General features: G+C 43.3%; 5 protein-coding genes and 1 long non-coding RNA gene across 10 annotated transcripts in view; 3 read left to right on the top strand and 3 right to left on the bottom strand.

Moving 5' to 3' along the window:
* The window catches only part of LOC5500890 (stimulated by retinoic acid gene 6 protein-like), a 35947-nt gene extending 28273 nt beyond the window's left edge, over positions 1-7674 (bottom strand). For 2 of the 5 annotated variants that reach the window (XR_007306510.1, XR_007306509.1), the window contains exon 1: positions 7522-7674. The gene's annotated coding sequence lies outside the window, so the exon portion shown is untranslated. The remainder of the gene's footprint in view (positions 1-7521) is intronic. The other 3 variants (XM_048721717.1, XM_048721718.1, XM_048721719.1) reach the window with 2 other exon arrangements.
* LOC125559887 (uncharacterized protein K02A2.6-like) lies at positions 439-3633 on the top strand. Its single transcript, XM_048722061.1, has one exon. It carries the CDS (start codon positions 439-441, stop codon positions 3631-3633), a length of 3195 nt encoding a protein of 1064 aa, XP_048578018.1.
* LOC125556695 (uncharacterized protein K02A2.6-like) lies at positions 3644-4396 on the top strand. Its single transcript, XM_048722060.1, has one exon. It carries the CDS (start codon positions 3644-3646, stop codon positions 4394-4396), a length of 753 nt encoding a protein of 250 aa, XP_048578017.1.
* Positions 7675-8549: 875 nt separating the features above from the next.
* Positions 8550-9797, top strand: LOC116607814. The gene is made up of 2 exons (XM_048721734.1): positions 8550-8697; positions 9354-9797. Exons 1-2 carry the CDS (start codon positions 8607-8609, stop codon positions 9767-9769), a joined length of 507 nt encoding a protein of 168 aa, XP_048577691.1. The 5' UTR covers positions 8550-8606; the 3' UTR covers positions 9770-9797.
* A 1238-nt stretch (positions 9798-11035) lies between these two features.
* Positions 11036-11687, bottom strand: LOC125559828 (cytoplasmic polyadenylation element-binding protein-like). Its single transcript, XM_048721736.1, has one exon. It carries the CDS (start codon positions 11668-11670, stop codon positions 11224-11226), a length of 447 nt encoding a protein of 148 aa, XP_048577693.1. The 5' UTR covers positions 11671-11687; the 3' UTR covers positions 11036-11223.
* A 19-nt stretch (positions 11688-11706) lies between these two features.
* LOC125559826 lies at positions 11707-12597 on the bottom strand. Its single transcript, XR_007306508.1, has 2 exons — positions 12436-12597; positions 11707-11948 (listed from the first exon to the last, which is right to left on the bottom strand). It is a non-coding gene; the product is annotated as an uncharacterized LOC125559826 (long non-coding RNA).
* Positions 12598-15443: the final 2846 nt, after the last annotated feature.

Below are 15443 nucleotides of genomic sequence, written 5' to 3'. Positions count from 1 at the left end.
AATAGGACGGTAGTTGGAAGGGATATTCTTATTTTCCTTTTTGAACACTGGGGTCACACTTGCACTGAGCCAGTCATTCGGGAGAGTACCGGTCTCTAAAGATTGTGTGAACAAGAACGTCAGAGCTGGGGCGATTTCATGGGCAGCTTCTTGTAAAATTTTACAGGGGATTAAATCAGGGCCATTAGCTTTCTTCGGGTTAACATTTTGAAGTAGTTTGATAACACCGTCTATAGATATTAAAGTAGACGGTGTAATATATTCGGATGGGCTCCCTGTGTTGTACACCATATTTGGAATGCCTCGTGGGCATGTCGTGGGGTTGTTCAGAAATATATGGAGTTCAGTTGTTGTGTTCAACGAGCTGTCTATTTCTTCGTGATGTTTTAGTCCCGAAAACATTACATCTGGCGACGAGAACCGGATCTGTGGAACACCATGAGTGTCATCGGTCAACTAAGAGAGTTCGACCGGCAAAAAGAGTCGTTTGAAGCTTACATTGAGCGGCTTGAAAACTTCATGAAGGCGAATGGCGTGCGAAAGGAGAACGAGGTAGCTGTCTTGCTCACTGCAATAGGTCCTGAAACGTACGGACTGTTGAGGAATCTTTTGACTCCGGAAAAACCTGACACCAAGACATATAAAGATCTTGTGGATATTTTGAGTGGCCATTTGCATCCGAAACCCTTGGTTATTGCCGAGCGATTCAATTTTCATAACCGGTTTCGTCACGACTCCGAAACAGTTGCGGACTTTGGCGCCCAACTAAAGAAGCTTTCAACTCACTGTGAGTTCGGAACTTTCCAAGATGAAGCTTTGAGAGACCGTTTTGTATGTGGTCTACGCCAGGAAGCGATTCAACGGAAACTTTTAACCGAGAAAACCTTGACGTTTGCGAAGGCTTTGGAGATCGCTCAGTCGATGGAAACGGCGGAATCGAAGTCGTCGGAATTGAAGGGCTCTGGATCGTCCGGATCGGGCTGCGTTGAAGAAGTTCATCAGCTTGGAAAAAAGCCACAGAAACACAAGAAATTCACACAGAACAAGGGAGGAAAGCCCAAAACAGCATGTCATCGTTGTGGCAGTGCTGAACATGATGGCAAATCCTGTAAATACAAGAAGTATAAGTGTGATAATTGTGGCAAAGTGGGTCACCTAAAGAGAGTCTGTCAGTCCAAGGAGTGCAAGGAAACCAAGTATGTTGAAGTTTCAGTGGACAATGACCAAGAAGATGAGTCATTGGGGTTCTTTTCAACTCGTGAACCCAGCAGCAAAGCAGTGACAGTAACTATCACTGTTAACGGAAAGGAAATTCCAATGGAAGTTGATACGGGAGCTGCACGCACAGTCATCCCTGAAAAGTTGTTCAAAGAGAATTTTGGACATTTGAAACTCAAGAATGCAAGTACCTCATTAAAGACTTATTCTGGATCAGTGTTACCTTTAATTGGTGAAACCGAAGTTCTAGTTGAGTACGAGGGTCAAAGTGCCAAGTTGCCTCTGATTGTGGCAAAAGTTGAGAGCAAACCAGCTATTCTGGGTCGTAATTGGCTCAGTGTTGTTAAGCTGAACTGGGAGCACCTTTTTAGTGTTTCTTCTTCTGATTTAGTTCATGAACTGACTGCACGGTTCAAGGGTGTTTTCGGTACGGGCCTGGGCAAAATCAAGGAGTTTCAAGCAAGAATCAATGTGCAACCTGAGGCCACGCCTAGGTTTCATAAGGCTCGCCCCGTGCCGTATGCCCTAAAGCCAGCAGTTGAAGCAGAGTTGGATCGCATGGAAAAGGAGGGGATCGTGACAAAAGTGTCCCATAGTGAGTGGGCTGCCCCGTTAGTGGTCGTCCCTAAGGCAGATGGTGGTGTTCGTTTGTGTGGAGACTACAAAGTTACGGTGAATCCAGTTTTGGACGTCGACCAATACCCTCTGCCTAACCCTCAAGATTTGCTCAGTGCTCTGGCAGGTGGTACCAAGTTTTCTAAACTTGACCTCAAGCATGCATATCAGCAACTGCCTCTTGGTGAGGAGTCCAAGAAGTTCCTCACTGTCAACACCTGTAAAGGGCTCTATCAGTATAATCGGTTGCCTTTTGGTGTCGCAAGCGCACCTGCTGTATTTCAATCTACTATTGACACCATTCTCAAGGGCATTGATGGTGTTGTTTGCTATATCGACGATATTTTGATCACTGGAAGGAATGACCAGGAACACAAAGCAAGATTAGAGGCGGTGCTGGAAAGACTTGAGAAATACGGAATTTCTCTCAAGTTGTCGAAATGCAGTTTCCTGGAGGACAGGGTCGGTTTTCTCGGTCATGTCATTGATGCCGAGGGTGTCCACCCTTCACCAGAGAAAGTTCGGGCTGTTGTGGATGCTCCTGCGCCAACTAATGTTACCGAGTTGAGATCTTTTCTGGGTATGTTACAGTACTACGGAAAATTTCTCCCGAACTTGTCAACATTGCTGCACCCGTTAAACAACCTCCTGCGGGACGGGGTTGAGTGGTCATGGCTGCCAGAATGCGAGCAAGCCTTCACCTCTGCAAAAGAGCTCCTGCAATCAGCGAAAGTCCTAACTCATTATGACGTCAATCTTCCAATTAAATTGGCTTGTGATGCATCACCCTATGGCATTGGAGCCGTTATTTCACACGTTATGCCAGGAGGCGAGGAGCGCCCCATTGCTTTTGCCTCAAGAACCCTCACTGGTAGTGAAAAGAATTATGCCCAGCTAGAGAAGGAAGCCCTGTCCATTATTTACGGAGTTAAAAAGTTCCACCAGTTTTTATATGGGCGACGATTTATTCTGGAGACCGACCATAAACCACTCCTAACAATCTTAGGGCCAAAGTCGGCAATTCCCACACTAGCTGCGGCTCGTCTTCAGAGGTGGGCTTTAATTTTAGCATCCCACCAGTATGATGTCGTTTACCGTAAAGGTGTCGATCACAGCAATGCGGATGGGCTGTCCAGACTTCCTGTTGATAAGCCAAGAGTTTCAGAGGAAACTGAAATTTATCATTTCAGTTATGTGGATGACCTACCTGTAACGGCAAGGGACATTGCTATGGAAACAAGAAAGGATTCTGTGTTAAGCAAGGTACTTCATTATGTGAAAAGTGGCTGGCCACAGCAGACACAGGAGGAGGAATTACGTCCTTATTTCAATCGTCGATTGGAACTGTCTGTGGAACAAGACTGTGTTCTCTGGGGTCTGCGGGTCATTATCCCAGAGGCATTTCAGGAGAAAATCCTGCATGATCTTCACGCAGATCACCCAGGTATGTGTCGCATGAAGTCTCTCGCACGCAGCTACCTGTGGTGGCCAAAGCTCGATCAGGCTATCGAGAACATGGTGCACCATTGTGAGGCCTGCCAGTCTGTTCGTAAGCAGCCTGCCACAGCACCTTTGATCCCATGGAAATGGCCTGTTAGAGTTTGGCAACGAGTGCACATGGATTATGCTGTTAAAGACGGAGTGAACTTTTTTGTTGTTGTCGATGCACACTCAAAGTGGCCTGAGATTATTGCTACATCTTCCACTACTGCACCCAAGACCATTGAAATGCTGGCTGGTCTATTTGCATCACATGGATTACCAGAGGAGATGGTCTCCGATAACGGTCCACCGTTCTAGTGAGCTGGACATGTTTATGAAAAGTAATGGAATACGGCATACACGGGTCCCTCGCTATCATCCCGCTTCTAACGGGGAGGCGGAGAGATATGTTCAAACTCTCAAGCAGGCGTTACTTACCAGCAAGTTTGATCAGGGGAAACCGCTACAGCAACGGCTGTCAAGTTTTCTGTTTTCGTACAGGAACACGCCCCATACGGTTACTGGGCAGACACCTGCTGAGTTGTTCTTGAAGCGTAAGCCTCGCACACGTTTGGCATTGCTTCAGCCCAATCTGGCCCAGCATGTTGAGGAGCGTCAGATGAAGGAAAAGCAACAGCATGATGGTGGCCGAACAAAAACTCGTGAGTTTCTTCCAGGAGACATTGTTTTAGTTCGTAACTTCAGAGGAAAACACAAGTGGGATAAAGGAACAGTGATCTTGAGAATCGGTCCCCTAGCATACCAGATACGTATTGGAGGACGAATGTGTCATGTGCATGTTGATCACCTTCTAGCAGCTGGTGATGCGGAGCACACATCCCCACCAACTACAGCTACAGCTATGACTGGGAGTGGCTTTGTTTTGCCCTCTACTCCAGTAGTGTCCTCTAAACCCATTCTTCCTGAGCCTGAGGTTACCCCTCTACCTGAAGTCTCACCTAAATCTTCAGAGACTGTTGTTCCTACATGTACAACTGAGTCACCACCTGACGTGGCATCTACACCTGTGAGGCGTTACCCAAGGCGTACCCCTAAACCTGTAGTACGTCTGGACTTGTAAAGAGACTATTAGATGTATTTAGCTCTCTAGTCATTGACATTGTTTACATGTTTGTAGCTAGTTCATTCCAGGAACGGGGAGATGTAATATATTCGGATGGGCTCCCTGTGTTGTACACCATATTTGGAATGCCTCGTGGGCATGTCGTGGGGTTGTTCAGAAATAAATGGAGTTCAGTTGTTGTGTTCAACGAGCTGTCTATTTCTTCGTGATGTTTTAGTCCCGAAAACATTACAGACGGTATAGTCGGATAAGGACTTGGTCCAAGTGTAGGTATAGAACTATTATTTTCATGAGTAAAAACGGACTGGAACTGTGAACTCAGAGCACGTGCCTTACCAAGACTGTCACTGACTAATTCACCCTTATCATCGCGTAGGGGAGCAACACCAACATCATGGGTCTTTTTGGACTTGATGTACGTCCAGAACCGTTTGGTTATGGTATGGTTCGCTGTTTAACTACCCTCTGGGACTGTTAAGAGCTGGGACATATACTCGCTGTGTGCCTTAGCGAGATTTTTCTTTACGAGTTTACGCAAGTCTTTAAATTTTTTCCAGGCAGCATGGTTGTTACAGTGTTTGGCATGGTTATATAGACGTTGCTTTTTTCGGATTAACCTTTTAATGGAACTAGTGATCCATGGCAAGTTCCATCTACCACTGATGTTTTTTTGTGGGATATGTTTTTTCATGATCTCAGTGATTGTGGTTTTAAAGAAATCGTAGTTTTCATTGATCAATTTATGATAGGCCTCATTGTTGAAGTAATTATCAAGATGTTTTTTTAAGGTCAGTTTTCACTGCACCCATATTACCTTTCTTAAATACAAATACTTTACGAGGCTTTTTCTTGTTGAAAGAGGGCTTCAAGTTTAGATCAAATAGCACCAGATCATGATCACTCATGCCGGGCTCAACCACTAGGTCTAATACCATCTCTGGGCAAGTGGTGAGAACAAAATCGAGGGTGTTCTCCCCTCTAGTTGGCTCCATAACATGTTGAGTCAGTGAGTGGTCGTTCACAATGTCCAAAAACTTGTGGTTTACTTCAAGCCCATAAGTAGGATTAGGTCTTACAGCGTAGTTATCATCTTCCCATGATATACTAGGCAGGTTCAGGTCACCGGTAATGAGGATGTTTGGAATTGGATTTTTAACCAGCTTGCATAATGCACCATCGAGAGCTACAAGGGGGTCAACATTTAAGTCTGGGGTCCTATAGACTGAGCCAACAAAAAGTGATTTGCTTCCTGCAATATTTATCTTTGACCAGATGCCTTCATAATTACCATCCATTTGCTCCTCGTGAGTCACCACAAGATGGTTGGAGAAAGCAGACAACACCCCTCCACCAAATTCGTTTCTATCCTTACGAAAAATGGTGTAACCTTTCTCCAGAATTTCATCCGAAAAGACAGTGTCATTAATGTGGGTCTCATTTACATTAACAATATCAGGTTTGTAGTTGTCAATCAGGCTTTGAAATTCAAGGCGTTTATCTTTACCCTTTAAGCTACAAGCATTCAGTGTTAACACTCTCAATTTGTGGGGGTCTTTCATTTTATTTGATGCAGGAGATCTTTGCCTGGGGGAGGATGTTAGTGGCTGGGGCGATTCTGAGCCGGATGATTGTACTGATGTTGATAAAGATAAATAATAATTGTCATCAGGAATGTCAGGACCACTTGATGACTTTGAGAAATTGGCCACATCACAGGCACAGCAGATCCAAGAACAAGAACTGTTAGCAAGTGTATTGTAACTTTCATTGCTTATTGAGCAGCATTTTGTGTGATACCATGCATCGCAGTAGTCGCATTGAATACCCTTCTGGTTGCATTTAACTGGTTTTGAGCATGCTCCACAGGGATACCGGTAGGTGGGACCGGGATTGAGAGGGATGTCCCCACTAAGAATGAGTAGGCGAAAGGCGAGTGAGCTTGGGTTACTCCTGGGAGCGATCAATTTTCTACGATTGGGATGAATATTGTTCATGAAAATTTTAACTTTGTCCAGGCTCATTTCAAAAAGTGCTGGTGAAATGAAGGGTCCGGCCTTAGACTCAATTAGTGGGCTCTGCCACCGTAATAAGAAATTCTGGAGATGTAGAGCAAATAGGAGTACTATCAAGGGGGCCATGAGGTGGCCTGCCATTATGCCAGATATAATTATTATTTTTTTTGAAAAAGAATTACAGAAATAGTATTGTAGGTTATTTTCCGGTTATTCTGGTTGAATAATTGTTTGATTGTATATAATTATTTGATTAGTTTCCCTTTCTTTTATTTAACTAGATCAATTAATTATTAATAATCAATAATCAAGGTAAAATTAAGTAGAATAAAATAGTTAAAAGACTACAATGAAAATGCAGGGTGGCAAAAACAAGTTGGACTCGAGTCGCCCGTAAACTGAACCAACGCGCTCAATCAACAATGCACTTAGAACCCACTGGTAGAAAAACTCCAAGCAGTATTACACAACAACGCAATCCGACCGCAATCACTAACTCTTTGTCATCAACCCAACTGTGACTGGCCTACCGTGAGACTGACACAACAACAGCGCATCGCAATCAGGGCTCAGAGAAATATGCAAATCCTTCGCAGAATTTACAGGCGACTGATTTCGGAGCTGAATAAATTATTGTTTGTAAGTGAAGAATTATCCAAAATATCACTTAAGCTTATGGTGAAAACACAAAGTACAGTTTCAAACACAAGAAAACTAAGCCGGAAAAACAGGAGACAACGTGGGAAGTCAGTTTTTGTCGTAGGACAAAACGGCGGACAAAACAGTGTGACAGAGTCACAACAGTAAAAATATAGAAATGGCGGGAAAGACTCATGCGACTTCAATCATGCAACGCTGCATTCAAGAAATCCAAAAAATTTCAATTTTCAATACGCGAATTTCTGCCTTAAAATAAACTAAAATTAAAATTGAATATATCGATAAGTATTCGATAAGTTTGAGCTAACGCAACTAAGGAGAACGAGCGAGTCGGACTGGTTCTCCAACTGACAAACCCCGTAAGCATGACAACTAAACAATAACTTATGTCAATGATAAATGAATGAAAGGAATGAAGCGAGGACTGCATTTGACTTAAAACTGAGTTACCTTTTCGCTGTCGCTGCCGTAGTTATTGTTAACGCCTGAACACGAACGCCTTGCTAGCACGAGAATAGAGACCTTTAGATCCGTGGACCAGGTCTGTAGCGTTGCAGAATGGTCCTCGTTGCGTGTCTAACCAATCAGCGTATTGAAAATTGAAATTTTTTGGATTTCTTGAATGCAGCGTTGCATGATTGAAGTTGCATGAGTATCACAAATATCACAGGCGAAGGGTCATAAGGTAATACAAGAGGGTTTTCTTTTGCCATAAGGTTTCTCCTGTAGCCTTTCTTGACTAAACTGGTTGCACTTCGTGAGTCTTTCCCGCCATTTCTATATTTTTACTGTTGTGACTGTCACACTGTTTTGTCCGCCGTTTTGTCCTACGACAAAACCGCGCGCGCACTGGTACTACAGACTAGTCCTCGGCCTTGTCGTCGTCAAATTGCAACATTTAGATAGTAAACAAACCGTCGGAATGCAATTTTATTAAGTTTGTTAATAGTTTGAGCCATGTTCTCCAAGAAAAACATTCTAACATCTTCAATTATGCCATACCTCGACGTTTTTTGGAGGAGGAAGATGTCATTCGAGTTATCTTGGAGCAAAATCGGAAAAATCCTGCCATTCCTTACGAGAATTACAGTCGGATCGAGGAGACACTCGGTGATATGTCTGAGGCTTAACTAAAGGCTGAGTTTAGGTTCGGTCGTGGCGAAATTGACCTGCTTCTCGAAGCTCTTCAAATCCCGGAGTCATTCAAGTGCATCAATGGAACTGTTTCTTCTGGTTTGGAAGGACTATTGATGTTTTTGAGGAGGTTTGCATACCCTTGCAGACTCGGTGATATGATCCCACGGTTTGGTCGCTCTATTCCTGAGCTTAGCCTCATTTTATCAGAGGTCACCGAATTTAATGTGAATACACATGGTCATCTGCTACTTGACTTGAATCAACCCTGGTTACAGCCATTCCAATTGGAGTCGTTTGCTCGGGCAATCAGCCGAAAAGGTGCTGCGCTGGACAACTGTTGGGGTTTTGTTGATGGCACTGTAAGACCCATCTGCCGTCCAGGGGAGCACTAAAGAATAATGTATAATGTCCACAAAAGAGTTCATGGTATTAAATTCCAGTCCGTGGTGGCGCCAAATGGCCTAATAGCAAACCTGTTTGGTCCAGTCGGTAAGTGCTTTTTTATTGTTTGACCCACTGGATCACTTGAAGATCCCCATACATGTACTATAGTTTCTTTCATAAAATATTTTGAAAGTCTTTATTAATGTCAATGTCAATGTTAAAATTGGTTACATTAGATTTTGCATTATTTTTAATCTAGAAATTTGATGTTGCGACCCCATGATTTGTGCAGGTTTTCTAATTGGCTGTTTGAAAATATTTTGACTTACCTAGTAACAATACTGTAAACAGTGCCTCACAGTGCATAGCATGTACATACTACTACTATAAAAGAGAGCTCATTTTACAGCCATTCATTTTTCACACTATGTCATTTCTCTTTCACATATACTTGGTCTGAGTCTCTATCTGTTACATTGCAAATGAACTTATCTTTGTGCGCCAACCATAGTTTGTTAGTACTGTGTACTATTAGGAACTTTTTTTCTTCCTTTTTTTTGCACATAAAAAGACATGTGTATCGAAGAACTAACATACTTTTTCACATTTCCAGTACAAGACTTAGAATTTCACAATATTTTCAATCGTAAAAATATTATTCTCCCTCTGCAACAACATGCTTATGTTTTAGAATGCCACAGCTAAATATAAAATTGTTTCACAATGAATTTAACAAATGTTAAATTTTCTTACACATACAGAGGGAAAGAGGCATGATGAGAGGATGCTACAGATGTCAGGGTTACTGCACCAACTTCAGCAATACTCTGTTGATCAAGCACGGCAGCCACTTTGCATCTATGGGGATCCTGCTTACCCTCTCAGAGTTCAGCTACAGGCACCATACAAACATGCTCACCTCACAGCTGACCAAGAGGCCTTCAATTCTTCAATGAGCAAAGTTCGATCGGCTGTTGAGTGGGTGTTTGGGGACATTATCTCTTATTTTGCCTTTCTGGATTTCAAAAAGAATCTCAAGATAGGACTTAGTCCAGTTGGTACCATGTATGCTGCCTGTGCTCTTCTACGGAATGCTCATACATGTTTATACAGCTCTATGTCTAGCTCTTTTTTTGACCTAGAGCCACCTACTATTCAAGAGTACTTTCAAGTTTAATGAAAATAATTATATTGTATTGTCAAAATTTTGGTCCCTGCTCATCCCCTGCCACTCTGTTAGCAGAGGTTTCTTTGGGCTATTCCATTTTTGTTCCCCTCATATCAGAGCCAGGAAGAGTCTTTTACTTTGACTCTGGATTTCCTTAGGGGTCTTCAGTTTTGAACCTGGTTTTCCACAGGGGGCTTTGATTTCGACTATAGATTTCTATATGTTTGCTAGAGTCTTGATTAGCAATAGGGTGCATTAATTTATCTGACATTTCCACAGGGGTAACATGAGAGATTCTAGATTTCCACTGTGGTAGAGCAAAGTTCCTCGATAGGGGGATTACAAATTTTAAATGGAATATGACACTTTCTGTCAGTCTTTTATTAGCTAGCTGCTAGTTTCTGTTTTTAATTCTATCCAAAGCTCATTGGGCTTAAAAGTGCTAGTTTCTATTTTTTTTGTTATTTGTCAAATATGAAGGAGCCAATTATATTCATAATTATACGAGGCTTGTTAAGACAGATTCTTTTAGTGTTTCAAGCAACTTGTGGCAAAAAATCTGGTTACTTAGGAAGTACCAAACCTATTGGCTTTATTTGGCAACTTTTGAAAGGTTTGCATATAAAAAGAAACTTTTGTTTCCTTGATGGCAACCTAGGAAAATCAATCCCTTTAGGTGGTGAACTTTTCGGCTTCCATGAATATTTCTTGGGAGGACTAACAAAAAAAAATGGTGACCTATAGTTCTTTCAAAGTAAATTACAACTTAGCCAGGGGGTTGTCAACGTTCTAGTATATAGATTTTTGATTGCTACAGGTATTCTATAAAATAAAACCCTTTTAGATTCTTGTGAAGTGACAGAGTTGATACTTGCTTGATACATGCCTCTCAAAACCCTCAGATGATAGAGTACAGGCCACATGCTACCTGTATGCAAGTATTTTCACCTCTATCCCATGTCCAGAGCTGAAGTGGGCACTACACGAGAGGGTGGCTATCTTGAAAAGTATCTGGCCTTATATCCATCTTTTAAGTGATTTCATAAATTATGTATTCATATCCCTCACATGGAAGAAAGGCAAGTCACATATACAGTTTGAATGGGTTTAATTGATTATTCTGTCCCCCCCCCCTCCCCTGTATTTTCTAAAGCCTTTTCTGTTGAGGAGGTGTGGATTTTTCCTGGGAACAGATGCCACCTGGAATTTGACTGCTTTTGTTGTCTATTGTTGAACAAACACAACTTTGACCCATGAATAATAAATGTAGCCCACTTTGTAGAAAATATGATTTTACTTTATTTTCCAAAGAATCTACTCTATAAAGAGTTTGGCACCAAGCAGATTGCTGAAGTGTTCAATAGAGAAGTACTTGAACTCTGCTATAAAATGTCAGCAATTGACTATCAATAAAATTTATAAAAGAAACATTAAAAAAACATGACATTATTGCAGAGATGCTGTTAAAAATAGTAGGTCCTTGCATTTTTAACAGCATTCAGCATCTCTGTTAGGACATTCATCATGGCCATATTCATTGCTTGTTGTTGCTGTTGCATCTGCTGTGCCTGTTGTTGCTGCTGGAGCAGGAAGCCATGGAATTGCTGCTGTTGCTTTAATTCATTTTCTCTGAGTTCCAGCTCTCTTGCTCTTTCCTGACTACGTACTTCTATGCTCTGCTCCATTAATTGCACCAAACTTCGCTGTGTCTTTCTCTTTGGCTGGTCTTCTTCGCCCTTGCCTTCGCCACTCTCTTTTCTCTTCTTGGTTGCACTTAATCTCTCTGTTGCCTTCTTCCTCATATTTTCTGCCATAACCTTCTCGTCATCCACCCTCTCTTTCCTTTCCCTTTCCCAGTCCTCTATAAGCTCGTTGTAGTCTGTAAGCATCTGGTGCTTTTCATCGTACATCACCTCTACCCCACTGTCTTTCTTCTCTTTTTTTAAAAAGTCTTCATGCAGACTATTAAACCTCTTTCTCATCGACCTTTGAGTGACCTTACACCCATGGTTTTCTTTTAAATTGAGGGCGATTTTGTCCCACTTCTGTCCTCTCTCTTTTGATACGTAAGGATGCTTGTGAGGCTCCTCCGCAATAACCTCTTCCAGAAGTGAGACATCGCTGTCAAATTTCCATATAAAGAGCTCTCTTTTTTCCGCCACTTTTTTTTATCCTCAGACATTTTGTACTGTAGGAAAAATGAAGATTGAGTCTATTAAGCGTCTGAATTTAGTCAATTACAGAAAATTACGAGTACTTAGGCTTATAGTCAAAAAGATGAAGTTTGTTTACATTGCAGTGTTACGGTGGCAAATGCTCACTGTTATCAAACATGTTCGGAACAATAAAAACGAAAAATGTGGGCGTGAAAAAAACTTAAGCGAAACTTTCAGCCCTTAGTTAGCCCTCCGAATATATATTTTCTGAAAATGATCGTTAGGGTAACTGAATTATGCAAATTTTATCGTAAATGAAGAATCAAAACAATACGAGAAAAGCAACAAAGGGAAGACCGCGAAGTTTTAGCCGCTTTATTTGTATCTCAAAAAACGATAGATGCATCTTCTTTTTACAGAGTTGCTTGAATTCTTTATCACATTTACCTTAAACAACACTGTCAATATTTCCTTTAGACTTTTGATAAACAGAATGATTTGCAAAAATAAAAAACATACCTTGAACAAACTGGTCCCGTGAGTACCACTTTGCTGTGTAAACTTGTCGTCGCCCACTCGAGGGCGACCAGTTTTGACAGTAGCGTGACCGTGACAGGCCATCTGCGCATGCGCACACAACGCGCGAGCTAAAACTCGTCCTGGTCGTGGACCTGGTTCTCGGATCTATGACCGCTGGACTTACAGACTAAGGATGCGTAAATACAGTGTAAGCCTCGACTTGAGGCAAATTTCATGCGCATACCAGCGAGAATCCTCTTGAACTTGGAATAAAACAATGCAAAAAACCTGTGAATACTTCATGATCCCGCTGGTATTTGCAATCGATTCAATTCAAACCGAGGCTTGCACTGTATTTCTGCGTCCTCTGTGCCTATGACCAGCAGGCACAACGGAACTCGAAACTGGACTATTCATGGTTCCGACAGCGCAGCAATATCCAATCAGAAACTTTTATGTATTCTTAGCAGTGTGCACAGGGGCTATTAAATATGCCCGGTTTATCAATCGACGTGTGTGTTTTCAAAGAAGCAAATGCACACCCTACTGAATGAAGTGGTTGAAAGTTGAACAATTGTGATTGAATACAGTCAAACAAGGGGTTGAATGCTGAATAACTGTTAAATTGAATATTGCTTCTTTTCTCCACTATATGTCACATGATCTTTTCACATATATTTCACATACACCTATTTAAATAAACGTTGTCAGTGCAAATAGCGAATGGCAATTGGAATATGGCAGTTCTAAGACCAATCACTGCTTATGGGTATAATTACAGTAGCGGATCTAGGGGGAGGGTTTAAAGCTGCCAGAAAGTCATATGTAACATAAACAAAATTATCTCCTCCCCCCTTTGTCACTCATCAGCCAATCCCCCCCCCTTTAGCGAAAAGCTGGATCCACCCCTGAATTATTTGTAAGAATAAAAGTGAAGAGTAATATAATCGCAGCAATTATCCACATTTTCCTGCATTTAGTAAAATTTTGACGTTTTTCGATCTTAGAACTGCCATTCGACAACTGGCAGTCGCCATTTGCACTGACAACATATTTTGAAATAGGTGTATATAATGCCAGACATGTGTCAAAAGGCCAATTTCTTTGCACACTACATTCTTTGCATCCAAATCTTTGCATACTTCCTCACAGGTAGCCCAAATGGTTTTGAAGCTTGTTCGTAGCTTGGAATCGGCTGTTCTTCTTAGAGGTAAAATAAGTGGATCGAGTCTGGAAGGCTGTCACCGGCGCATTCGATACGGATTTTATACTTTTTCGCGGTCTAAAATTAAGAACTATCAGTTTTCGGAGCAAGGTAAGTAATCTTTTATCTCTTATTTTTGTTTAATTTATATAACAGATTACTATGCGCCAGTGACAGCCTCGCAGACTTTCCACCTCGCAGGCTAATTTAAATAGTTGCTTTGCTCCTTGTTCAGCTGAGCGTAACTATTGTCCAACGGCGTCGGTCAAGGGGGGGACTGGGTAGTTTAAGTGAAACCCCCTTGGGGGCCGCGGCGGGCCCCTCCGACCCCCCCCCCCCCCCCCCCCAACCCCATCTTAGGTTTGGGAGGCGCGCCGCGCCCCTCCGAGCCCCCCAGCCCTATGCTGAAATTGCTTACGCTACTCACTTCAAGCAGATAATGTTTCACGTACATAAATAGTTAGGGCAATTGTTCATGTAGGCCCGGCGCGTTTCACGTACACGACTTTTTGGGGCAGTTGTTCATGTAGGCCCGGCGCGTTTCACGTACACGACTTTTTGGGGCAATTGTTCATGTAGGCCGGGCACGTTTCACGTACACGACTTTTTGGGGCAATTGTTCATGTAGGCCGGGCACGTTTCACGTACACGATTACGGTCAATGGCTGACACACTCATTGAGAAAAATCTCAGATGGACTGGGCATGTTCACCGCATGGACACTGACAGATTGCCTAGGCAGCTGCTCTACTCTCAGCTCACGACAGGGACCAGGAATCAGGGTCGGCCTAGACTCAGGTTCAAAGATGTGGTAAAGAGGAACCTGAAGTGGAGGGATATAAGCTCAAACTCTTGGCAAACCACTGCTCGGGATCGTCCAGCATGGAGAGTTAAGATCAAAGGACCAACACAATAGAACAGTCATCGTCGCCTCGACGGACTGCCAATGAGGCCGGGCACGTTTCACGTACACGACTTTTTGAGGCAATTGTACATGTAGGCCGGGCACGTTTCACGTACATAAATAATTGGCAATTGCTAATGTAGGCCGGGCCCGTTCCGCGTACATAAGGTCGGGGTAGATGGATAAATCTATGCAAAACCTACGGAGCGCGGAATAACCGTTTTTCGGCCGAGGACTTGCAATTAGACATCCGTCTGTCCTGTGGTATACCGAGCGTTCGAAGGATGAGGTGCGGAAAGGATTATTGCGGGTGGCTAAAGGTCGGCCACACAAACACGTGCGGCCGGAGGTGCATGGACACCTACTGCAAGGTGCACCTCCAAAGGCTCCGTAAGGGCATCCCCCTCCCCGTGCCGTGCAGGATCTGCGGCATAGGGACTCGGTCGGAGACGCGGTTGTGCCGCCCTTGCGGAGCGAATCGTGAAGGGCAGAGGATGCGTGGCGTCGAGAGGCGCGCTCGGAAATGGTTCGCACTCGTCCTGTTTGACATCGCAGCCCGCGGTACGGGCAATTGATACTGGGTGGCACAAGGCATACCCAAACGCTCGTCCCGCCGGCTGTGGTACGGGCAATTAGAGCCTGGGTGGCACAGGTCATACCCGAACACTCGTCCCGCCGGTTGTGATACGGGCAGTCGGAGACTGGGTGTCACAGGGTATACCCAAACATGGACGCTTATATAGAGGGCCCGGAGAGTTTAGACTCCCGAGGAGTACTATTCTCTCTTCGTCGGCGGCGCCCATCTTCGGTTCCCAAGAAAGGATGCCACTCTTCGGGGCCAAGACATAAGCGCCGGTGTTTACCAGGAGATACGAGATCTTGGTGGAACAGGTGTCATTG

Source organism: Nematostella vectensis, chromosome 14 (genome assembly GCF_932526225.1).
Source record: "Nematostella vectensis chromosome 14, jaNemVect1.1, whole genome shotgun sequence".
NCBI classification, from domain to species: domain Eukaryota; kingdom Metazoa; phylum Cnidaria; class Anthozoa; order Actiniaria; family Edwardsiidae; genus Nematostella; species Nematostella vectensis.
The sequence above is the reverse complement of the archived record's forward strand: the minus strand, read 5'-3'. Positions and strand labels throughout refer to the sequence as shown.

Coding starts and splice junctions, on each gene's coding strand:
- LOC125559887 (XM_048722061.1), top strand. CDS start 439: ATGAGTGTCATCGGTCAACTAAGAGAGTTCGACCGGCAAAAAGAGTCG.
- LOC125556695 (XM_048722060.1), top strand. CDS start 3,644: ATGTTTATGAAAAGTAATGGAATACGGCATACACGGGTCCCTCGCTAT.
- LOC116607814 (XM_048721734.1), top strand. CDS start 8,607: ATGTATAATGTCCACAAAAGAGTTCATGGTATTAAATTCCAGTCCGTG. Junction 8,698..9,353: donor AAACCTGTTTGGTCCAGTCG/GTAAGTGCTTTT, acceptor TTACACATACAG/AGGGAAAGAGGCATGATGAG.
- LOC125559828 (XM_048721736.1), bottom strand. CDS start 11,670: ATGTACGATGAAAAGCACCAGATGCTTACAGACTACAACGAGCTTATA.